Raw genomic sequence first — 25,534 nt, 5'->3', positions numbered from 1 at the left:
TTAGAGCCCGATGGGAGTTTTGTTGTTTTGTTGGGTTTTTTTTATTTTATTTTGACTAAATGAAGAAACTGATCTTTCTCTCCTGCTTTTATTTTTTTCATCAGTATAATCACTGATTAAAATTAGTTACCACAGACCCTTGTAGGATTGTTCCCTATGATGCCAAGTTCATATAAAATTGATAATATAGTAAATACTAAGTACAGTACAAGACAAATTGCTCCCAATTTTTTATCTATTTTCCAGCCATTTAGGTGAACTGCTAGAAAAATAAAAACCACAGAACAGATAAGAGAAATGGCTGTGTATGTCAAACCACTGCTGTTCACTTCTGCGGGTTCTGATGTATTTATGAAGGCAGTTTTTATAAACCAGGGTATTCCCAAACAGAGCATATCAAATACGTTGGATCCTACAATGTTAGACATAGCCATATCTCCATTTCCTGTGAAAGAAGAAATACATATAAGTCTGCTTAATTGTATTGTACAAAATTGCCAAACTGTTTTGGAGGAACAGACTGTCAGCCCTCAATTTCTCAGAGCACCCTTTTCAGACTTTTCATTGAAAGAACTATAGTCAAGATTCTACAGAACATGGTTTTGGGTACCACAAGCATTAAAAAAACCCCACAGTATCCCTAAATCACCAGCATCTGCACAGTTGCACTTAAAATAAGCTAGACAGGCTATTACAAAATCCAGTCATGTTTAAAATACCGAGACCTACAGTTGTGTTTTGCAGTAAAACTTTAACACTTAATCAACAACAAACCAATCTAGAATACTTTTCTGAGATACTCTTGAGAAGTTTTTAAATCTCTGAGCCACAGCTTCTTCAGGTAAGCTATTTATTTATTATTGGTAAGCTTAAGCTTTAGGATCTGGAGCGAAATTTTGAAGTTACTCCTTGAATTTCTGGAAATGTTGACTAGAATTCTTTTTTTTTCATAGTACCTTTTAAACACATGCATTGGAATGAGTGTGAATACTAAAATCTTTACCTTTTTGAGCCACCAGCACGCTTGCAACTGTATCTGGTACGCTTGTTCCTGCTGCTAGTAATGTGAGACCCATTACTGATTCTGGAATTCCCAGTGTTTCACCTGCAGTTGATAAATAATGGTAAAAGATGCAAGTATGTTTTTAGTTTTTCATCCAAAGAAATTGCTTTGGACTTTGCTGGAAAAAGGATCAGTCATCATATGGTAATTTCAAAAGGAATCTGTCAGCTAACTTGACTAAATACGAAGTGACTGAACCATGAAGTAGTTAAGAACAACAATATCATCCTGTCTTTGTTCTTCAGTCAAATAAAAAAGGAATTGTAGTATAGTAACCATCTTAACAAGTTTCTCAAAGACCTGAGTGGAATGTCTCCAGTGGTCAAGACAATACCAATTAAGATTTTTTTTTTCTTTCAGGTACAGTAGAAGTTTAAATATCTAACAATTTACTCCTCTCCCCCCCCCCCCTTAACTTCTACAAAATATAATAGTCTTCTGTATTTTTTTGGCATCTCATCATTAGTGCTCAAAAGTATCATGATGCAATAATTTATAATTGTCCTCTGTGAAGGGGGAGGGAAAAAGCACATAAATTTTCTTGGGGAGGAGGCTCATTATGATCATTACTACAATACAGTCTCAACTACATGGCTTTAGCATTTCACTCCAGTTAGACAGTTCTTTTGTTGGATTTGGAAGAATCAAAATGCAGAATTTTTGTGACACTTGCAAGTGCAAGTAATCCTTCAGAACTGTGAGTTTAGCTAAATACTGGTTTAAATTAAGAAAAGTTTTGTTACTTAAACATCATCTTTATTTTTCCCCACCTTTTTTTAGCCCCATATGTCCTGTAAGCATATTAATTTCTCACTTAAAATACAGGGATTCAAATCTTCAAAACTGTTTTGGCAATTGAACCACTCACAAGCATCAATATGCTAAAGTATTTGATACCTGAACTCAAATTATTAAGTAATTACTTTGTCTTAAACTTTTTTGTTCACTGAAAGGTATCTTAATATCTTTTTTTAAAATCTGAATTATTTCTTGCAAAATTTGGACATTAATAAGAACAATTTTCTTAAAATAAGAGGCAGTACTCTGTAAGCTAGGTCAGCAGTGCTTGCCTAGTACATACCAGCTTAGTCTAGGTCAGCCCAGTAAATTTATATTTGAAACTATTTGTTGGTTCAGAGGGACTAACATGATCCTGTTGGAGAATTTGTACTGGTATTTATTCTTCCATCACTCCTAATGTAAGAGTTTTGTAGGATGGCGGACCAAAAAGATCAGCTTTTGTAAACTATCCAGGCTGGAAAAATCATGGTTTGTGGCAAGCAAACCGAGGTGAAGTAAGCCTGAACCAGCCTTACGTACCCAAGTGTAGTTTCTGGCCCTCTGGAGGTTACAAGATAGAAACTAAACTCAGGTGAATCTGATTTTCTTTTTATTAGCTAAATCTATTCTCTATTTAATCTGTAGGGGCTTTTTCTGGCAACTGACCATAAAGAGAGAATAGTCTTATTTTTCTAGCCTTTAGTTAATTTTGTGTATCACTAGCAATATCTTGCTATAAGTAGTCATTTTTTATTTGCTAGGAACAAAAAGGTGTATTAAGTTAGGTTTGTTCTTGACCATCAAAATTTAATCCCCAGCTATACTTTCGTGACATTCTGATAGGCTGTTTATGCAATGATAGAATCTGAGTCTCCCTTCATGAAAGAACCTGGACTTGAATATAATGTATGTGTAATTTTTAGTGGTTTAATGTGTAAATAGAACATATTTGACCTAGAAGTAGTGGGCCAAAGACCCCCCCCAGTACCGCTTGTGCTGACTCTTCAAAGTGAACTAACACAGTTTGAATCTCCAGTGTATGTGCTTTCATATGAATTAGTACTTTCTCTAGTAGAACAGCAATAACTTTCATTTTAATCCTGTTTCAAAAGCTTCTAGCATTCAGACAGTAAACCCTTGCTCTTTAGATACAAGTGGAAAATTATTTGACCAAGGAGTGAACCTGGTGGGTGTTTTATCCAGTGATCTACTAGTAATTTCTCAAAGGTTTGTGTAGGTCTGTTTCTGCACTGAACAAGGAGTTATTCATTGAACTTAAGTTGAAAACAGGTTTAGGATGCTGAACTAGCAGAATACTTGAGTAGGATTAGTGAGCTATAATGTGGAAATAGCAAGCTTTGTAGCATTTCTTTCTTGATTAGAGATTTGTTTTCTGCTTGTTCTTAAAAACTGGATTTTTCTCAAGCTGACTGGAGAAACAGTGAATTGAGAAGACCTTTAATACCTTAAGATATTTTTAAGAGAATATTTTTACACAGAAGTTCATACCCCTTCTCTCACTTAAATGCAATTCTACTGCTTCGCTTTATGATGCAGATTTGTAAGAGGTGCACAACCTGAGAATGTTTAATAAATGCATGATGCTATAGTTGAAATAATACAAAAATTTGGGAGGTTTTTTTGGCAGTTAATGCCAAATCTCTTACTATAGTGTTAAGAAAAATATAGGTATAGAAAAAAAATGGCTCTTATACGTAACCCTGAACCGTTAATTTCAGTCTTGGTGGATTCCATGTTTGTCAAACTTCAGCTTGACAAGTTCATTGCTGTGTAATTGTTTCACTTCATGAAGCAGTTTAATGAAACTGTCTCATTTAAAATATAGGCTGTTTTTTGTAGCTATGTAGACAAATTCTCAATCATGTGATGGTAAGCAGTCTGAAGCAGCTAAACTCTGAAGTGGTTTTCATTAGGTGGAAAAAGGTGGCAAAAACTAAGCAGTCAAACATAAGTTTTTGCTGGGGTTTTTGGGTTTGTTTTTTTTACAGCAAAGTATATGTTGCTAAATTGACTTAATTGTGGGAAGGAGAACTCATCACAGGAAGAAAACTGTTTTTTCAGTGATTCTCGATGGGTTGATTCTGTATAGCGGCAGCACTTTAGGTACCTACCTGCTATTGTTACCATCCATACAAGAACATAAGTTATTGCAGAAATCCATGCTGCTGAAATTAAAAATGTCACCATGAACCAGTTCCTCCAAAACTGTCTTCTGCAATCTGGTATAGTCAAATAGAGTAGTGTAATAATAGGAAGGGATAACACCCACAAAATTCTCTTCATATCTGCTTCAGGCATGGTGAAGACGCTTGGATGATCTGTTGAAGAAAAAGTAACTCTCTTAAGTTGTAGCATTAAGTTTGAATCCATAGCATAGTCATATTACTGGCCTCTACTTGTGAGGATACTGAAAAAAGGTAAAAATACTTCCTCAAGTTCTAGCTGTGGTCCTACCCTGTACCTATGTCACACTGGACAAAACTCTGAAATCAAATGTTATTTATTACTGGTTCTCTCCTAGTGACATAAAGTGGATGAAAAATGAACTTTTCTATAAAGGTTTACACACAATGTTTACCAAGAGTAAGTACCAAGTGCTGGTTTTTGCATAAGTGAAGAGGAAACTGATGATCTGTGGCCACATCATAGCTATTCCTTTTACTTCTGATATAACGCATATTTGGGGCTATGAACCTTCCATTGTTGTAAGAAAACAGTAAATATTAGTACAGTACCAATGTGTCTTTTCAACTGATTGCATTTTACAAGCAACGTGGCTGGGAAGCTTCAGATGTGCACAGCAAAGACTGATGGAAGTCTGCTGTTCTAATATGACGCAAATGAGCAGCTATCCTAGCACTCCTGTAGCAACTAACTTCATGTAAATACCACCACTCAGATTTTGCTTAATGTTACATTCCAGAGAAGAATAATGATTTACTTAAATACTATACTGGAGTTCTTTTGTGAACAAAATCTTACTGATGTCTCAAAATCAACTCTTTATTAGAACTGATGCAGACAGGCATGCAGAGTGCTAGACAGCTGTAATAATACCTTCAGAGATTTCGTCAAGCCTGTGCAGGCTTGTTGAAAGTTGAGAGTAGTCCAGCTCATCTTGAAAAATTCCGCTGTCTGTTCTTGACTGTTGACAAATTAGAGGTCCACTCTCTTCCCTCCATCCAACCAGTGGCTGCTGCTCAGCATTCTCTTCCATAGCTTTTGTAAAACACGTACAGCAGGGACTGAACTTTTTCATGAGGTATTGATTGATTTTAATGTCAAAACATAGTACCAGAATATAACACCCGTATATCAATAATAAGGATGCGCTTTCATACCTGGAATGAAAAACAGATTTTTACATAATGTCTAATATAAAAACCCCCAACTCCTTAACTTGTTAAAATGGCTGGCGTAAGGAGAGAGAAAATTTGCATGAGTAGCAAAAGGAAAACACACAAAAGCATCTATTGGCAGTTGTATGGCTGGTGTCATGGAAGTTCATGAGTGTCTCTGTGTCTTTCAGCAGTTTGATTAATTCCCCTTCCCAGCAGAATCTTGTGTACTGTATAGCTGCATGTTTTCCAGGGGTTTTACTGATTGAACATCTTACTGATGTTTGCAAAATCGAGTCTTCATGTGATGGTTAAAGAGAGGGATAGTATGTGCTATTTTGAGTTAGAAACTTCAGAGGCTTAGTGCTGGACCTAACTTGTTGAGGTAACAGGAGTTTGTGTTGACAGAAGAGAGGTAAAACATCAGAAGCTTATCATGTGCTTCTGGCAGACAAGTGTTTTTCTTAACAGTGATGCTATTAAAGGAAAGGCTCAAAAGGAGTAAACTATGAAGACTTAATTGCTATGCCAAAACAGTTCTGATAGAAATTGTGAAGTCTGTACAAACAAACCTATGCAGATCAGACTATAAATACACAGGGTTTGAATGTTTAGGTAATAATCGTTACAAGCATTGTGACTTTCTAGGTTTTTTTCAAGCCAACGGGATGTTAATTTCTGTTAAGGAGTGGCAGTTCAGCCCACTTGAAGTTCGGGGTTTGGGTTGGTTGGTTCGTTTCTTTTTCAAAACACTGTCTCACTAATCTCCAGTCAACATGAATTCAACGCTACTTGTGCTCTTACCAGTAAATTCTGTTGTCAGATATCATCGCAAGGACCGCCGCTACACTAATTGTATATGCCAGACAGTCTCTAAACAGCGGCCAACAGGATAGCCTCGAAACCTGCAGATCACAGATTTATTGACTTTTCTCAAACTTGTAATACTTTCACTAAGTGCTGTAAATGCTGCATCAATATGTTGTTTCTATATTATGTAAAAATTTAAGATTCTTAGGAATGACTTAAGTATGATATTTAACAAGTTAGTGTTTTTAAAAACTTTCATAGCAAGTTATCTTAAAATGATTACATGCTGGTTTTGCTACTAAATAATAAACTTGACGGTTGTCATAGTAAGTCTCTCTTGGCTTTTGTTGGCAAATCAGAAAGGATAACCATTTGGCTCTTAGGAGCAGAACTATCAAAGTTGATACATACCACGCTGGAAAACAGCCCACAAGCTGCAGAAATACCAAGAAGATTATAGATTGCTGATCCAAGGATGGTGCTGACACCGATATCTCCCCTTGTCATGAAGACTCCTATAAGGAAAATGACTCTGGTACGTTTCAGTTTGGCATGCAAGGAAAAGAATTCTAGATTCTGAGGAGGCAAAACATACGTCTCTTACCTAGAAAAGCAGTGACAAGCTCTGGAGCAGAGCTTCCAGCAGCCATAAAAGTTGCTCCCGCAACATCCTGAGAGAGGCCAAGGCCTGAGGATAGAGCAAAAGAATTGCTTAAAAAAATAAGTACTTCAGTAGTCTGTACCCATTACTTGCATTAGTGTATAATGTCAGAAGCTACTACCGTTTAATAGAATGAACTTTGCTTACTTTCATACAGTTAATGTGTTTATTTGAAATGGGTAAAATAATATATTGAAAACATAGCCTCATTTATTGGGCTAATTTATTTCTATTACAGAAATTGGTTTAAATACCAGAAAAGAAGTACTGATAATAAAAGAGATTTGAGCATGATCTTAAAATGTAAATGGGCATACATATGCGGGCTTTAACTCTGTTTCATATGGGTAATAATTGTGGGGAAATTCCTTGGACTCTAGAGTGATATTGCTACATGATCCATGCCAAGTCTGTCTATCTTCCAGGGAAATCCATGCTACTGTGTCTTCACATACCAGAAATACTAGTTAAATTCAAACCAGTGCTGCGATCTTAAAATCAAATTTTCACTTCATATGGACAGTGTAAGAGCCTGTGTCTTGCTTGAATGAAATGAGATTTTTGTTCTGGTAAGTTGACTGTTTCTGAAACGTAACTCGCTCTGTGGATCCAGTTCTGCACACTAAGAACAGGGACGTATGGCTAACTATGGAAAAAGTCTGACAAATGCTTATTTATCATCAATAAAAAAATATCAGCTCTACAGCAATGTTTAAGCTTACGTTTTCTGTAAGTGTTATGGTCTAGAGAATGTTTTCCAGTGTCCAGGGATGAGTTTCCCTAGGAAATTTTTTAATTCTTGACAATGAAAAGCTGAACTCCCAGCCAGGACCATCTCTTTAATTCAGTGGTCTGCTGTAAGCCAGGGGAATTATTACAGGTTGATTAAATTTCATAAACGGCTGTAACCATGGTGTTCCTTTCCCTCCTGTGTCATACCTTTAGTATGTAAACAGTAGCTCATCCTGATACTTGTTCACCACTTTGGGAGAAATACAGAAACTTGAGCAAGGTACTTTATTGCTGTGCTTTAATATCAGGAGAGTTTGGGATTCTTGGTTTGGTTCCCCCACCTCATTATTTTTTAAATTTTTTAAATTTTTTTTCTTTTACTAATAACCTGGATTATTACTGGTTACTCCAAAGTTGTATTGTCAGTTTAGTTAATACTGAAGAAGTTTTTTTGCTTTCCTTGTGCCTGGACGGAAATCTTATTTGAAATGACTGCCTGTGCAGAGTGTAATCAGAGTGTGTTTTTTCAATAGAATATTGACACATGTCTCAAGTTAAACATTGTATTGATAAGTCTAACTATGCACAGAGACTCTGAGCTTTATTTTTGTCTCCAGAGCACTCTAACTTTGAAGCTTTTTTAAAGAGAAAAAGATCAAGGTGGTAACTTACATTCACTGATGATCTCTAGAGAAGGTAGGAAGTAGTCATCACACACAATGGACACAGCCAAAAACATGTAAAGTATAATTATGAAATAGATAACGATTCCTCCATCCTTTCTCTCCTGCGGTGTAAAAAATCCTTCAGGAAACTCCGATGAAGAAGGGACGCAACCCGTCCTGTTTTCTGAAAATTGAGTACAGAGGTGTTACACATCCTCCTACCTTTCCCTTTTCAGGCTGTCGGAGTTTTGCGGATTAGAACTCTACCTGGCTTCAGAGGACACCTGCCTTTCCTAGGGATCTATTTTTCAGTGAGGGTCAATGACTGCTGCAGCAACACCCCTAAACCTGCAGCAGCAGCAGCAGCAATGTCATCACCGCGTTGCACGCCTGGGCCGGGGGGTAAGACAGCTCGCCAAGGCGCGGGAGCAGAGCCGCCCGCGGGCCGGGCCGGGCCGTACAGTGCGCGAGCGGCTCCCCGGCCCCGCCGCCCGGTCCTTACCTGCGTCTGCAGCGAGGCGCTGGGCCCGCGCCCCCCGCGGCGGCTGCCAGCCCGGCAGCGACAGCAGCACTAGCAGCAGCACCATCCGCGCCGCGCGCCGCCGCGCGCCCGCTCGCATCTCTCCGGCCCCCCGTGCGGCTCTGAGCGCGGGGCGGTGATAGCCCGAGCCAGGGCCGGGAGGGTCACGTGAGGGCCGCGCCCGTGCCCACCCCCCTCCCCCCCCCGCCTCGTGGGCACCGTCCGCTCCCCCTCAGGGCCACGGCGGGGGTCAGCCCAGCCCAGCCCAGCCGCCCTGAGCTCGGCAGGCAGCGTGAGGGGTCGGGGGGGAGGGCAGTTTTCACCTCAGGCTGCGGGCAGGACCTCCCGTGGCTGGACCGTGTCCGAGGAGCCAGGCAGGGTGGCACTCTTTGGCCGTCGCCATCTCCCGCTGCGTGTTTGTGGGCAGAGCGCAAGGGTTTGGCCATCATGAGTGCGCTTCTGGTGCAAGCTGCTGACCACCTTACACAGATGCCATGTGAACGTTTGGAGAGGCAGAAGGTGAATTGAAGCTTACTCCCCAATATATTTTTTTTCTGCTGTGACCATTTCTGTTTATTCCCACCGATCTACCAGAATTACCGTGCTGGGCTGCGCGAACACCAGGTTTGTCCTTCGCTGGGGCAGGAGGTGTTCGTGCTATTTAGGTGAACAATTCAGCCAGAGCAAAGCCGAGACCTACCACACAATCCCTCCCTTCAGACCCAGTTCACTGAACTTTGTCTGGTGACCTTTCCACAGCGAAGTCATGCATATAATTGAGGATTAAATAGTAAAATACAGTCTTTCAGAAAGATGGTTTTGTAAAGTCATTCCCCCTGCTCCTCCCCAGTCACTGGTCTCTCAGAAAGAGAATTGTGTTTCCGTCAAATCACTTACAGACATATCTCCACAAACATTTTCAACCCTATTATGCCAAATGACATTTTGAGGTGCCTGTGTTATTCCTAATAATTTCTTAGGTGCAGGGCTGATGCTTATATTTGTGAGAAAGAAGTGCAAACTGGAAAATATTGTTTTGCTTCATTGCATCTAATTCCTCTAAACTCTTCTTGTTCCCTGCATCTGTGGTGGTTGGCTAATATGTGATCAGCCTCTCTAGGATACAGGAGATGAGATAAGGTGAAAAAGTAGATATTTTTCTTCTGGATTGAATCAAACAGAATGGTATAGCACCATTAGAATGTGAGCACTGATTTTCTGGAACAACAAGTTCTGCAGCACTTGCTGTTGCCTATTTCTGACCCCTCTGTGGCCCAAAATGCTTTTTATCAGAGCAACAATGATTTTAGTCGTCAAGATTTTTAGGGGTGACAACTAACTTTCAGAAATGAGTTCTCCATGCTCTCTGAAAAGCAGACTGCAGCAGAGTTATGGTAGCTGCTGCTTCTCCTGCTTTACAGGAAAAAAATCAATCATTTTCGTCTTGAAAGATTTAAGGATTTTCTTCTGAATCCCACTTTCCACCAGAGTAAAACAGTACAAATTTTCCTGTCTAAATTACTGGTCGCTCTTTCCTTACATAGGTCAATAGAAAGGGTTTTGTTACCAAGGTAAGTGGCTTCCTTGCCACTGCCTCTCTTCCTTACAGCTTATCGTTTGCCTAATCTCAAAACCTCAGCATGGTTTTCTGATATCAGCTGCTTCATTTCAATTTAGATATTTTTTTGATGCTGTGCTCTTTTTTATTGCTTTAAAGTACTTACGAGCCTGCTGTTCTGATGGGAATGAGTTCTCTGGTACAGCACTGTGCTTGCTGTGTAGTTAGGAAAGCTCAGTCATGCGATTTCAGGATTTGAAGGTTTTGCTATGCTCTGGTTTTGCTCTGTGCTCAAGCTCTAATTCCTTTCTATAGGCACCCCCTCTCCGTGCATAGCTGAAGCAAAGCCAGAGCTTTGATTTTACTGAAGACTGAAGCCCACTTAGTTTGCTGAGAAGTTGTGAGTGAGGTTTCTGCCCTCACACTTTCCTTGCCAAGCATGCCCCTGGAGAGAGTAACAAACAGAAAAAAACCTCCACAGTCTCCCAGCATGAGGAACCATGTGCTATGTATCTGCATGCTTGACCCAGTGCAAAAATGACAGCCAGTGTGTTTTGGCCTCAGCGTGGCTGGCTGCCTGGTCTGGGCTACTTCAGTCTAAGACAGCATTCTGCAAAGCTGAGATAGGTCAACTAATAGTTCAGATTTAATGCATGCTGCTGCATTTTTTGGCTGCTGTTAAGATAAAGCCCTACTCTCCTTAGTAGTAAAAATAATAGATAAATAAATTTTTCAGAACTTCTGAAGGAGAGAGAAGGGCAGCTGTTTGCTAGTCAGGTTGCTAACACTAATGCTCTGCCACCCGTGGGGACGTGCTAGAAGGCTCCTATGGTAGCATCAAACTACAGCAGCTGTAGCTCCTTTCCCAGTGATGATATTCTGGTGTGAACTGGCTGCTATACATGTGAATGCCCCATTCGGTTAAGGACAGGGAGTTGTTTTGCTGGCCCTTAAAACAAACGGAGGTGGGGCTGTCTAGAGGTCTGACTCCAGGTGTGTGCTATTTAGGGGGCAGGTGGGAGAAAAGATGCATTGGGACCAGCTGTTGTGTCTCCACATAGCAGGTATTCATTTTCTTGTGGGTGGGGTAGGATTTCAGTACTTCTGTATGAATTCAAGGAGGAGTTGTTTTTCTATAAGCAGTGAACTTGCTTAGTATTATTTGAGATTTTTCTCTCCCCTTTTCTTCATAATGTCAGCAAATAGGACACGGATAGTGAGGAAAAAAAGCAGGTGAGTTTATCAGAACTTAAGGGGAATGTGAGTCCTTGTTGGTAGGATCCAGTCCTCAAATAGAAAAGATATGGGGATGGCATGACAAATCTGTGACTAGGTTAAAACAACAACAGAAAAAAAAATTTGTGTGGGTTGAGTCCTAGTCTTACTGAGGGAAGAAAAAAGGAGGTAGAGATCCTAGTAAGGGATTTATATCTAGCTTAGGTATAGGTGATTGTATATACCTGTGCAGGAATGCTGTGTTTCTCTGGCTTCCTTAATTAAAAATGGGCTTGCAATTTTTCTTCTAACTTAATCTGTGACCTACAGTTTAAATCACAGTTCAGTGTCTGTGTCATCTTTTCGTTGTGGTTTTGGTTTTTGGGGTTTTTTGTTTGTTTGCTTGGTGGGGTTTTTTGGTAGTGGTCTGTAGAAAATTAGCCTAGTCTGGGTTTGGATGAGTGTGCTTGGACAGCCTTAGGGCTGACAGGAGTGCAGCTTGGTGTTAGCTGTACTCTAGTGTTATGGCTCCTGTCCCAGTATGTGGACCCTGTGCACAGCCGTGCTTTTCTCCTGTGATGGTCTGTACATGTATACACCATTTATGCTCCCAGTCAGAAGGCCTAATGTGCTAAGAAACAAAGTAAGCGAAGATGTTTTCATCCTCAAAAAAACCTCCCAAAACCTCCAAACCCGAACATTATTGTGATAATCTAGTGTTATCCCTATTTAGCAGAAGCTGCGAATGAAAAGGGAACTGATTACCTGGGCTACTGCTGCGATGGGAGGGTGTGTTAGCGCTGTTCAGAAGGTCAGTTTCCACAGTCCCTTTCTTCTGTTTGTGTTGCTTGTGTGGCTTCTTTGGAGGCTAGAGTAACTATCTGTGTAAAATTGTGGTCTCTCTAAAAGAGCTGGTAGAATAAATTCTCATACCCTGAGGTGCTCAGATATCACCCTAAGGTGATGAGATAAATACTTCACTGTTGCAAAGTTAAAATGAGTCTCTTCAGTGTAACTCCATTATTCTTCATTTAAAAGATAAATATACCGTCATTGTCAGACTAGATATTCCCCTTTGTCAGCATTTCATGGCTCACTTCCTGAATCTAGATAGATTGATGATAGCTGCTTAATATTCTTTCCTCCATAACCAGTGATTTGAGAGTTGCCAACTCTCATGATGGCTGCTGTTTTTCTTAAAGCATCAGCTTGATGTACATTAGCCACACAAGAATCTTAGTTTGCTTTCTCTTTCTTTCAAATAAATAGTTGTAGAGAAAACTTGAAAATGGGAATCTGAACATCTAATGCTGGAGGCAAATAATCACATGACAATATTATTTTCAAGCTAATCTCATGACTTGAGGAAGGGGTGATAGGTTAATTCATGGGTTTTAGAACAATGTCAAAGGGAAGGATTTGATTTCTGACCCTTAGCTCCCTCAAGTACACAAGAGCCAAATGCTCTTGCTGTGAATACCTCTGAAGATCACTGGAAGATACAACTCAACTGCAGTCCCTGGTTACAGCCAGGAAAGCTGCTGAGCTGTGAAGGAATGGTGTGTGGTAGCCAGCACAAGCTTGTATAAGTCAAAGTTATTCTAGGACTCTTGGTCTTCATGTTCTGATGTGTGGTGAATGGTTTTATCGACTCTAAGTTGTGAAGCTGTGAACAGTCCATGTTTTTAGGTGGTCCATTATTAGGCTCCAGTGTTAATACATCTATGAGCTAAATGCAGGAAGCTTCCAGCTTTTCAGTTGTGCTGTCTGGCTGCCTCCAGCTGTATTTCAGTCACTAAGAGTGAGTGACAGGGTTATTTTTGGCAGGCAGGGCATGGAAACATTCAGGTTACGTAGTCAAGGGGAGGTAGGTAATAGTGGGGAGTTGTTTGAGGCCACTTTCTTGCATGGGGATTGCAGATGTGGAATATTTTTCATGTAAGCTGAGGAGTAAAGTCACTCCCAATGATAGTGTGGATCATTGCCTGATAAAGGCATAGCTTGAAGTAGGGCTACTCACAATGTCGAAAAAGCTAGAAACTCCTTGGCAGGACTTTTTGCTTGCTTGTTCTCAACTGAACGCCTGCTGAAAGGAGAGTATGCTATTGTTAGTTGGAGAAGATTGAACCTTCTTTTTAGTGCCTGGGGACTTCTATTTTCCCAGTAATTCAAGCGTACAAAATTGCTCTTCCCATCTTTGGGACCAAAGACCTCTCTCACTTCATCTACTGTCTCTGATAAAGCTCTGTAGTAGTTCTCATAGTCTTAGCTTGCTTACTGGGCGGTTGTGGTTTGATCATCTGTTCAGGACATCGAAGGAATCTCTCAAACTGAAAATGAAACATGTCCCAGATTAAATGTTTTTAAGATTTAAGTCAGTAAGATCTTCTTCAGTAATATTTCAATGCTCCTCCATGTTAACTGCTTTCTTTTGGTTAAAAGTCCTCCCTAAGACAATTGGAATGTATTGTAGATGTCAGTGCTTGTGGTATCATGAAACTGAAGGTCTGATGATGGTTGACTACCTAGACTGATCACATCAGAAAATCTTGGTGCAAAAGCAAGATATACCTATATATCCTGCCTATATATAAATATACCTATATGTACACCAGGAGAGTAGGGCCATTGCTAGCCAGTAATAATGCTGTAGATAAGCTTCTTTAGTTCTTGTTCAGTATCTTTATACCCAGTGCCTTTAGAACATCTTAATGGCTGTGAAACTCAGAAGGCTGCACATAGTCTAAAAAGGATAGAAAATTGTGGATGCTCTGCACATAGAGCCAGCATGCTTCAAACATGTAAGTCAGGTGTTTGCATGCAAGTTGGCCAAAGAATGGAGCAAAATGTCAAGGTCTGAGGAGAGTCCTATGGATAATGGTAGCATTCCACCATGATCACTTGAGGTTGCTCTGTTCCATCCCTCCAACAGTTTGTGTATAGACCAAATACACATCCACGTCTTCTATTTCTAATACTCTGTTATGTCAGTGGGGCAGGTAAATACACCACAAAACATATAGGAGAGTAGATACTCTCAATGAGTGAGTCACATGTTTCTTTGATAAAAGCTTGTGGAGTGTTGTGGGGTTGGTTTTTTTTTTTCCTTTTGTTCCCCACCCCCAACCATGCAAGGTCTTGTTTCTGTGGGGAAAGGGGATCCAAAGAGCAATAAACTGCTTCTCTGCCTGCAATTTCTACGCTTGTCTTTCCCTGCCAGTTTTGCGCACCAAGGAATTCTGGTCCCTCTTAGTGACTTTTGCTTCCGCTTGTTTTCTTTGCTCTTCCTGTTGACACAGGCACTTCAACAAACACTTGTGCTTGTACTTACACTGGAGTATATGCTTGTTTTTCACGCTCTTGCAAGTCTGTGTTTTCTATGACTCTCTTACTTTAGCTCTCGCTCTGGCTGTCTTGAGGCTTGGCTCCATCCACTGCCTGCCATCCTTTCAGCATACTTCTCTTGAACTGTTTTGGAGGTCAAAAAGTGTGTTGAAGGGTGTGTGTCTCAGCCTCTGTGTTTTCAGTGAGTCTGCTGGGTTTATTAAAGTTTTGCTGTTGTTTTTCACTGTGGTGCTAATGAAACAGACTAGCTGCTCTGGCAACTTTCAGCTGACCTTGAGTTTGCAAATATTTAGGAATTTACTTTCTACATAAATAAAATGGAAATTATTGTTCTTATGATTATAATATTATTCTTACGGTTATTGCCTGCAAGTTCTGTAACCTCAGTGATATCTCAGGAGATAAAACAAACTCTCAGTACGTAAATGTCTGTATATAAACAACTTCAAATCATGTTTTCTCCAATGCAATTGCTTTGTTTCATGTATTTCTAGAACTGAACAAGCATTAGAAAAATAATTATTATTGACATACTGGAGAATAGACACATTTAATTCTATCTTATGGGCTACCAAGTTGTTTCACCAGATAGCATCAGCATGTACTAATGTTATTTACAATGTAATAGGTGTTGTTGATTTGAGGATGTTTCTCTGTTTCAGAAATTGCTAAAAGACAATGTGTTGCAAAATACTACTTGTGTATGTTGGGTTATGCTACTGTCGATCAGTCTAGAGGAGGCTCCTTGCATTTTAAATTGCTTTCAGGTTTTGGTGCAGTATCTGTGATGCTAACCTTTTGTTACTCTGTGCATGTTGTGATACACACCTGGAAATTCTCTCTTCCTCCCCTCACCCCTGTGCAGCCTTAGGGGTGAGGTCAGCAGGGAAAAAAAAAAAACAGCTTAGTTGCTTTTTCGCTGTGCTTTTGCTGAGGATGGGGAAAGGGAGGAGTGGAGAACAGTTTTCTCAGGAGCTGGAACGGGGGCCTTTGTGGCAGCTTGGCTAGACAGTGAAGCATAAGTCTGTTGTGCCTTCTGCAATGAAGGGGTGGGGCAAAGCAACAAATTGAAGAGCAGAAACTTCTGGTAAAACACAGCTGAGTGGCTGCGTGCCAAAAAGATGGTCTAGATAGACAACTCTGTGAACCTGGAGTTTATGAAAACTGGCTGAAATTCAGCTGGAACTTCTTGATAAATTGGTTCTCCCAGTTTATACTTTGGGTAGAGTTAATGTAATCAGTCTGTATATCCAGACTGATACAGAAGTTGTACATGTGTGCAGATGCCTGCCTTTCCTCTGGAAACACTGTACGCTTTACATGAGGATGAAGGAACAAAATCAATTGTGTGCTTCTGTTGAGGAGATGACAGAGCTATTACTGCTCAAACTGAGCAGTGCAGACAACTGAAGCATAAAAGTCTTGCAAACTCTGAGAACTGTGTCTCTTTAGAGAGCTTTGGTGCAGTCCCCCACTGCTTCCTCATGAGATATCTCATTACCAGAAATGCAGTTTGTATTTTGACTGAAGACAGCTTCGCCCAAGCTCGCATAAACTGCTGGTAAGTTACTACTGATTATTGTTCACAATGCTAACTTTAAAAAGCTCCACTGTGAAATGGAGAATATTTAAAACCTCACACATTTAATAGTAGTTCTGTCATTGCTGTATATGCTGGAATATAACGTTTTTAATATTTTAAGGCAACTTTTAAGTTTTTATCAGACCTTAAAAAATGAACATATTGATGTCTTAATTGCTAGCACAGAATAGATAGATATTCCATATCTTTCACAAGAAGCATGTTGTGCTGACAGAGGAACTGATGTGATGGAGCTGAAACTTTTTCCCCTCAGGACAGAACAATTATTATATCCTTATGTCACTAAAACTGGTTTCTCATATTCTCACATATCATAAACTCTCTATGATTTAGGGTTTTCTCATTTATTTTAAAAAGCTTCTAGCTTATGCATCTGTTCTCTGGCCACCGTAAGCATTGGTGTTTTTTTTTTTTTTTTTTGTGGTCAGTTGTCATTAATAAACATAATCAGCAACCATGGAGATGATGTGCATAGTATATGCAAGTTTACATGACTTCTTCCATGGACCATTCTGCTTGTAAGCAGGGGATGGAAACGGCAGCCAGGTCTCTAGCTGCTGCTCTGTTCCTGCTTTCCAAGAAAGTCATTTCAGTACTGACTGGTTTACTGATAAACATTTTTTACAAACAATTCCTGGCTTACCTGAATCATTTTTAGACATTCCCATCCACTGCCAAAGATTTCTCAGCTAGAGATTGACTGAATGAATAGCTGATTCAGCATAACAGGCTGGAAGCCACCAGTAGGGATTAAAAAAATGGTGGGGAAATAAGGAAGTGAAATGGAATAGACACTCTGTTGATGACAACTGGCGAACCCAGTGGATCTGCTGTCAGAAGCTTTGGTTCTAATCTGTTATGTCCACCCCTGACTCTCTGCACTCCCAACCTGAATGAGTATAGCTGGTTCAAAGGCCATTATAAATGTAAAGCCAGCCTTTTCCTTTCTTGAGTCTGCTGCTGCCAAATTTCATCTGCCACAGTGGGAAACTTGTAGTTAAATGGTCAGATTTTTTTCACCATATTTTCCCATCTGTTTGAGGAGGAGCAGTGGTGACAGCTTCAGCTTTGTGAACTATCTCCACACTTTCCCCAACGATTTAATTTCCATTAGCTGGAAATACATTTTTATTTGTTAGTGTTTGAAGAGCTGAGGCTGGGCTGTGTGGAGTCTCTCATTGTGCTTTTCTGGTGTTTACGTCCACTGAAGCCAAGGCAAAATCACTTGGAATCAAGGAATGGCTTTAGGTGGGTTCTTGTGTTTTCTTGTGAAAAGAGATCAAATACAATCCTCTGGTCAACATGGAGAGCAGCAGTGAATCCTAGAGAAGAGTCGAATGTGTATATCTGTGTTCCCTTGGAATTTAGGGACACTGACCTGAATTCTGCTGATGAATGAAGTGTAGAAGAGTATTCAGCAATATTCAGCTGTCCTAGAACTGGTCATTTTCTAGGTAGTAGAAATTGCTACTTTTTTTTTTTTAATTCCCTACTATGCTTATTTTGATTTGGGGAGTGGGAAGGAGTAGTGTATTTATGTATGTTTTCTGTAAATGAAGTGTCTGTGTAGGTTTTTTTTGTGGTGATGGTTGTTTTTTTCTTTTTTTCCTCCTTTCAAATTGACTATTGAGTATGCCCACTCTGATTCTTCTACACGTTTAACATCTCCTAGTTTTGAAGATGTCTCTAATTCAAGGTGAGGGACACTGTCCTTACAGCATGAACTATGTATTCTTTGGTTACCTTCTGGGATCTGTTTGAAGCTGTCTCTTCCTGAAGGACTTCCTTGAATTTTTTTTCTAGTGTAATCTCCTGCCTGTCTAATGGGTTGATGCTCTTGGTAAGATACCTTGCACAATCTCTAACCTTCAAGACAGGGCAAACAACTGGCAGTATAAGACTCAAGGCTTTAAAAAGCCCTGTTTGGAAATGCTTTTTTTCCTATGCGTTCTGATTTAAATATTTCTTTCAATTTTACAGAAGCAATAAAGAAAATTATGCAAATTTAAACATGTTTTAAAAATGTTCAATTTAATTCTTTGAGATATTGAATACTGGACCTGCTTAATGGGATATCTGCTGTCCAAAAATTTGAATATGTTATAGACTCCAGTCTAGTTCCATAACTGTGGGCAGTTGACCTTTGGATACTCAAGGGTATCCTACCTGCTTTCCATCTGCATCATCCCTGAAATAGGTACTGCCATGTCTGCTAGCCTCATATGAGTGTCTTGGATACTCAAAGGATCCACTGCTAATCAAAATAAGCAATGTTTAGGCATCTGAGTTAAGTACTTAAGTTACTGTCATTATTTGAAGTGGTTTTTTGTTGTTGTTGGTTTTGTGTTTTTGGTTTTTGTGGGGTTTTTTTAGATCTTTTACTCTCTTCCCTGTTCTGATGAGCAAAGAAGGACTACAGATAGGACCTTGTTTGCAGCAAAAAATTATTCTTGTGAGCTGCTATAATCTGTTGGAGCTGCGAGCCCATTTCTTTGCAAATCAATTTATTGCTGTGAAGTTATGCCAGCTCTGACCAAACCACAAAGGGATTATTAAATATTATGAAAATTTTCAGTGAACTCCTGCATCCTTCTTTACTGTGCTCCCAGGTTCTAAATGTTAAAAGCCAGCCACAGGTCAGATTCAGTAGCTCTAAACTATTTTGGCAGTTCTCTTGGAGCAAATGCAGAGCAGTGAGGCTCAGGGAAGATAAAGAGTACTGTTGCAAACTTACACAAACAAAAATGTTCTTACTTTTGACTTCCAGCACAGTTAAGAATACTTTTTGCCCCCTCTCTTTGTTCAAGTTCTGCATTTGGGAATGTTACATATTTTTCTGACTGAACTAGAAAATAGAAATATGCTTGTGTCTGCACCCAAATCTGGGGCCAAGCAGACTGTGACTTTTGGCTGATTGAAATACAAATCCCACTGTCTGGAAAATCCAGATCTAAATACAGCCCTAAAGACCTATCAGTGCAAGATTCATGGCACTGGAGTGCTATGGGGGGAGGGAGGAAAATAATATCATTGCTGCTTCCATAGTTGCTAAAAACTAATGGAAAATGCTGTAGAAAGAACTTTTTAAAACTTCAGACAAGGCTCTTACTGAGGTATTTCCTGACTCTATAGTGAAACAAAATAGTTTAAAGCTTAGTCTGTCAGCCTTCTTGTGCTGGCAGGACAGTGAAGACAGCAAAATAAATCCATATGCTTAGTATTTGTAATGAACAAGCAGGGGCACAAAAAAAGATGTGGTGACCACTCACTGACTTGCTATCCTGCATTCATTTGACTTTGATTTTAATAAGAGCATGGTTGCCTCTTACTCTCTTACTTACGTATTCTTGATATTGTACACATTGGTGTGTTTCTATTTGCATAACCCATTGTGGCAAAACAGCACCCTCTACTCACATGCTTACCTCTTGTTAGTGCTAATGTTATATACTATAACATCTCATGCATTTCAGTCATGTGGTTATGTAGTCCCTTGCTTGGGCAGTATATTTAGCAAATTGTGTAGTCAAATGATTATGTTTGAATGGTTGAATGTCTAGTACACAAATAATTATGACACTAAACTTACTATGTATGAGCTGGAGCCATAGCTGATTTCAGTGACAGATGGAAAACTCCACTGAACCTTTTATTGGCCATATGCCATTTCTGAGTGTTGGCCAACAACAAGATTTGTTGCTAATATATAATGATTTAAACAGTAAAAAGAGCAGCTGCACTTTGATTTTTGGTGCCTTTACTACAGGTTTTCCTGGAGCTTTTGAATATCTACTGCCACTTTCTAATGCAAAGCTGTCACTTCTAGTCTGTGAGAAGAGACTTTTTCTTCCCTGCGCTATCTGTAGTAGCATTTTGTATTTTGATACTTATAACTAAAACTATCCTCTACCTTTTATTGCATTATTAAGTTCACAGCATAAAAATCTCCCTGCAACATGGGGCTGGCAATGGCTTGTAAGAAGCTGGCTCTGTTGCGTAGTATCACAACAGAGCTTTTTTTAGGCTGTCAGTAAGTCTTATGTTTTATGGCCTGCCTGAGGACTGGGAGACCAGCATTCCTCCAGCTGTTCAGAGAAGACAGCTTTCAAAGCATAGTTCATTGAGAGGAACCGCATGTGTGTGTTCATCATATTATCAGGACAGTGTTTGCAAATGTGAGTATACGAATATAAATGCTAATCATTATCTATGCAGAACATGTCCATAGTGTTTCTGCTGCTGCTGGTGGAGAAGAAAACTTGCTGCCACACAATGCTTTGACCTTCATCCCTCCTAAAGAGGGTTTCACTGCATTGTCCTTTGTTGATCAGCTCACTCCCATATTCATTCAGAGAAAAACAAGGTTGGAACCTGGAAAGCAGAACTGCTCTGGCCCTGGGCCCAGCAGCAAAGAGCACGGTAAGGGAGCTACATGGCAAGAAGTGCATTCCAATAGAACTTCATATATTTTTTGGGGGGGAAAAAGAGCACTTTGTTTTACAAAATTTGTATTATGCAATCTTCCATACAAATAAAACTGGCTAAATATTTGACTGTCCTGGGCCGCATCAATTTCGACTGTGGTGAGAAGTACTCTAGAAATTTCTAGGATGTCTTTGATGCTGTTGGTCAGATAAGTCATCATGTTGTTTCTGTGCCAAGGGAGGCATGAAGTGGTCATTGCATAAAGTGTTTTTCATTGCAGAAGGCAAACAGGTAGGGAAGAGAACAGTTAATATCTGTATGCTTCTTGCACCTCCTTGGAAATGAGTAAAATGAGATTAACATTGCTCTCCCCTTTCTGTGACAGCTTGTATGGAGAGTTACAAGGACTCAACTGGGTGCCTACAACCATGGTTCGTTTCCTGACTGGCTCATGGGACGTGCAGTCAGTTGGACTGGCTTGCACAGCCTGGTCTTGGTGTACGTGAGGGCAGTATTTCCCGTTAGCTGGCTGTGGCTGAGCTCTGCTCTGCATGGCTGGACTGCCTCTGGGTCTCAAGCCTGGTTGCTAATGTTCTGTTATGATGCTGTCTGTAGTGCTAACATGCTCTTGCATTGTATCAGAGACTCTCTCTCTCATCTGCCTAGGTGTCTTGCTGTCTGTTGCTAGAGCAGTTGTTCCCAGTAGGGTAAACAAAGTGACTTATCCATGCAAACCCTAAAACATTGATTTATTTCTTCACTCAATAGTAAAAAGTAATCGAAGTAAGGGCCTCTGTGCATTTACTGCATCTTTGACCTTTCTTTGTGGTTTTTGCATAGCAGCTGACTCCAGGTCTTGCAGGTTGGATTGGTTGCTGACTGCTGTGTGCTCTGAAAGTGCCAGTGTGTTGGCCCTGCTCATCCCTTCCTTTAACAGACCAATGTTTTGTTATGTTTGTTTGTTTATTTATCTTGTATCTCTTCCTTTAGCTTTGGAAAAGCAGCCATGTAACTGCTGGCTGCAGGCAGGTTGTTTCATCACAGCTAATAGCCTGTCTGTTGTAGTTTGAATGTTTGTTGGGATGCTCCTCATCTAGGTCGTAGTTTTTCTCTCCTGTCAGAGTCCTCCTACACCCCTCTTTGATCTTACCTACAGCAAGCTAACTGTCTCACAGTCAAGCAGAGCTATGCAAAACATTTGTAAAGTGATACAGATATTTCCCACTTTATCACGTCTTGTAGAGCGTTGGACCCATGTGAAACCCGCATCAGCCATAGGGATAGAAAACAGTGGCATTTTTATTTGTATTGGAATTGAGAAGTAAAAGACAGATCTAATTCTGAGAGAGGTTTATAGCTGGCTGTGTTATCAATCTGAAATGGTACCTACCAGGGTATAATTTTCCCAGTGATGTGGATGCCCTTAGTGTATCATCTGTGAGCTGCATGTTCTTTCAGAGTGTTCTGTGCATGTTTTTCTTGCATAGCTAGTGCATGACACCTTGTGCATCTGTGCAACAGAGGCCAACCACCCTCTTCTGTTTCTTGCTATGTTTTTACATCTTTTTGATGCCACCTTCCTCTGGTGTCTTGTGATAAATCAAGCTGAGTCTCATACATACGTAGAACAGCTGCCCTGTTCTTTGCTGGTTTCTTGTTTTGGTTTGGTTTTTTTGGTGACTTTTTTTCCAGGGTTGAGAGAATCCCTTATCCAGGTGTTTATGGTTAGATCATACTGTTGATCATAGAGCACTTGTGTTTTCCTTATGTTGTACAATTCCCTAATGCCCCTTGATGTCACTGACTGTGTCATCTGTCCTCTTTGTAATATTTGCTGGCATCAATGTATGTTGGTCTAAAAATTAGTTAAATGAGGTAGTATCCTTTGCTATTAAGAAATACATACAAGCTTACGCTTTAGAGAGTTTAAAGGCTACAGCTATTTTTCAGATAACTTATGTCCACATAGATTATGCAAAACTAAGGGGGGGGAAAGGGTTATTTTTAAAAGCTGTTGGAAAGATTAGTGAAGGTTATGCCCTCCTCTCCCCAAGTCATTGTCTTGTACTTCCCAGTGATGTTTATAGGCAGTTGTGGGTGCAGTCAAACAAGAAATAATCAGATAACAAAAAATTATGATGGAAGCAATACAGTTCTACAGTTTCCTCTTTTTTTCCTCAATTTTTTTCTTCATATAAAAAATTGAAATTATTTTTCTGTATGACAGGTGTATTTTGAATAGTGTTTAGCCACAGTTAACATCTCCTTGTGATATTATTGCATAGTAAGACCAGTGATTTACAAGTTCAAGATAAGGGTCCTTGGCACCATCATTGCAATGTATGAAGCAATTAAAAATGTGACTATTCTTGAGATGACATGTACAAAAATGAAAGCACTTTGCTAGAAACAGGACTTCCTGGTGTCAGCTGGTGATTAGTATTTGTTGTCTTAAAGGCCCAAGGTTATTGCAGTCTTGTCTTTTTCAATGCAGCAAGCTCTCAGTGTGATGGGCATGACTCATGCTTGGCTGAGTGCTGTGGCTGCAATTTCTGTTCAGCTGGTACTCATGCAGAACGAGTGTGGTAAGATCTTCAGCCAGATCTTGTTGAGCAGTCATGCCAAATGTCTTTAAAATCCAGTAGTGAGAGTAGAGACGACAGGTAATGCAACAGTATATGGTGAATGTTTCTGTAACCGTAATTAGTATACTTTGACTTTCATAAGATGGCAGGTTTTCTGTATTGAAGACTTGTGATGACTTGGAGGGGGGCAAAAAATAATTCATACTATTTGTTGTGACTTTTCTACATCTGCTGTGGTTTCTATGGTTTGGACTATTAGCAGCCTTCAGTTGGCAAATGAATGGTGGGAAGCGGGTCTCTGAAGCGGCACTGTGTAGTAGCCTTTTGGTGTTTGCTCCAGGCACATATATATTATCTTGTTTATTCCTGAACAGATCTGTTTTCTCCTTGCCTTTCGGCAGCTTGCCCCACTGTTTCCTTGTGTTTTGTTATACAACTGCTACACAGATATGTGCTGTGTGGTTCTGTATGTGTGTGCAGGTGGATAATTCACAGCTGCCTGGAGACAGTGACCATGCAAAGCACAGAAAGTGATAAACAAATTGCACCATTGCTGGATGGGACCCAGGAGCATAGTTAGTTGGCTCTGCTAATGCCTGGCTGGAGGAGTTTAGCAATTCCCTCCTATATCTGTGGTCTTTAAAATGAGGACATTGTCAATGTCCTGTATAGGGGTAAAAAATTGTAATGTCTAAAGATAAGTGTTACTTAAGAAGTCATTTTCTTGATTATGCTGTACATGGCAAACAAAACCGGAACAAATGATCAAGTGTTTTCTAATAGTTTTGACAGGAGATGGCATCTGTTGAAGTCCAGGTGGATTTATTAGTGGAGTAACCCTGTCTCCCTAGAGCTTGCTGCTGTCACATGCTGCCTCATTCTGCATTCCCTACTGGAGTGCATACAAGTGCAGTGTGCAAATGATATTTAATTATTGCTAACAGTTTTTAAGGAAAAAGTTGAATTCTTAGTTCCGTATCAATGTTGATGATAGATACACCTATATAGATATACACACTTATACATGTATATTTTTATAGAGATAGAATATACGTAGTGAATAAAAAAGATGATCAGAATCATGCATTCAAGTATCTTACTTTGATTTTCTCCTCTTGCACTGAATTTGTTATGTTACATAATTAAAATATTTAATGAGAGAAAATTTTACAAACCAAATCTCAGTGACCTTTAGTTCCTAATCTCAAAGCTGCCAATAGAAATCCAGATGCTTGGGAGCTGTATCCAACTACAGACAAATCTCAGGTGCAAGCAGAGTGGTTATCAATCAGCAGCTCTGCTTATGAACATTTATAGTTATTCAATTTTTTTGCCTAAGTAGTAAAAAAAATAGACTCTTTAACCACACTGGATGAATAGAGATAGCAAAGCATTTTTTTTAAAAAAAAATTGGACAATAGTATGATTTATAAGCTGACCAGTGTGGGATTACTGCTATCCTCTGTTGCATGGAATCTTATACTACATGCGTATATCAGACTCTGACATTATGAGAACATCTACTGTTAACTGAAGTGATAGGTCCTGTGTGTTTGCAGCAGAAAGAACCATGCTCGAATGTTGTATCAAGTTCTGAAGTGACATAATCTACTCTGTTAATAAAATACTTAAGTTTCTAGGTCATTGTGGATCTAGCAATTTGTCTATGTGTGTAAATGATACTTACTACCATAATACTCTGTTTGAAAGAGAAACAATCACAGCCAGATACTCTTAAATATTTTGTTCGCAGGTAACTATCTTGTTTCAACAGACAGTAAGGTTATGCATGTAAAACAGATGATGTTTTTATAAGGTTTCTGTTTGCTCCAGGTATATCTTTACCTTTCCATACCCAAATGCACAGTGAGGACATTTGGGGAATTTAAGAGCTCTCAGAAAGCAAATTTTCCATCACAACTAATGTTCTGCTGCTGTTGGTGACAATATCTAAGGATATCAAATGAATGGCAGAAATGAAAGCAAAACAGCATTTACTTGACCAACAGTGTTGAGCATCAATGTGAAATAAATTAGAACTTGTGTCTGCTTAAGACTTTTTCTGTATATTTTTGATTAGTACATTTTTTGATCCCTTTGACCTTGAAAGCACTGGTTATTTATTAGCATAATATGATTACATACCTATCTGCAGGGTTTAAGATGGAAATTGAAGCCTTGCAATAATTTGGCTAAAAACTACTAGAGCATTC

The 25,534-nt window shown here is 39.7% G+C and overlaps 1 protein-coding gene across 2 annotated transcripts; it reads right to left on the bottom strand.

Annotated features, from left to right (window-relative positions):
- Positions 1-74: 74 nt before the first annotated feature.
- Positions 75-8,706, bottom strand: SLC24A5 (solute carrier family 24 member 5). Of its 2 annotated transcripts, none has more exons than XM_075764934.1 (9): positions 8,573-8,706; positions 8,078-8,254; positions 6,617-6,700; positions 6,424-6,527; positions 6,007-6,107; positions 4,922-5,205; positions 3,976-4,182; positions 1,004-1,105; positions 75-445 (listed from the first exon to the last, which is right to left on the bottom strand). In XM_075764934.1, the coding sequence occupies exons 1-9, from the start codon at positions 8,688-8,690 to the stop codon at positions 123-125; spliced, it is 1,500 nt and encodes a 499-aa protein (XP_075621049.1). In that variant the 5' UTR covers positions 8,691-8,706; the 3' UTR covers positions 75-122. The 2 variants fall into 2 exon arrangements, with proteins under 2 accessions (XP_075621049.1, XP_075621050.1); XM_075764935.1 differs by having other exon boundaries at positions 8,338-8,590.
- Positions 8,707-25,534: the final 16,828 nt, after the last annotated feature.

Source organism: Balearica regulorum, chromosome 12 (assembly GCF_011004875.1).
Source record: "Balearica regulorum gibbericeps isolate bBalReg1 chromosome 12, bBalReg1.pri, whole genome shotgun sequence".
Classification (NCBI taxonomy): domain Eukaryota; kingdom Metazoa; phylum Chordata; class Aves; order Gruiformes; family Gruidae; genus Balearica; species Balearica regulorum.
This window is presented reverse-complemented; position numbering and strand designations above follow the sequence as displayed.

Coding starts and splice junctions, on each gene's coding strand:
- SLC24A5 (XM_075764934.1), bottom strand. CDS start 8,690: ATGCGAGCGGGCGCGCGGCGGCGCGCGGCGCGGATGGTGCTGCTGCTA. Junction 6,701..8,077: donor TCTAGAGATCATCAGTGAAT/GTAAGTTACCAC, acceptor CTCTATCCTCAG/GCCTTGGCCTCTCTCAGGAT. Junction 446..1,003: donor CGTGCTGGTGGCTCAAAAAG/GTAAAGATTTTA, acceptor CTTCTTTCACAG/GAAATGGAGATATGGCTATG.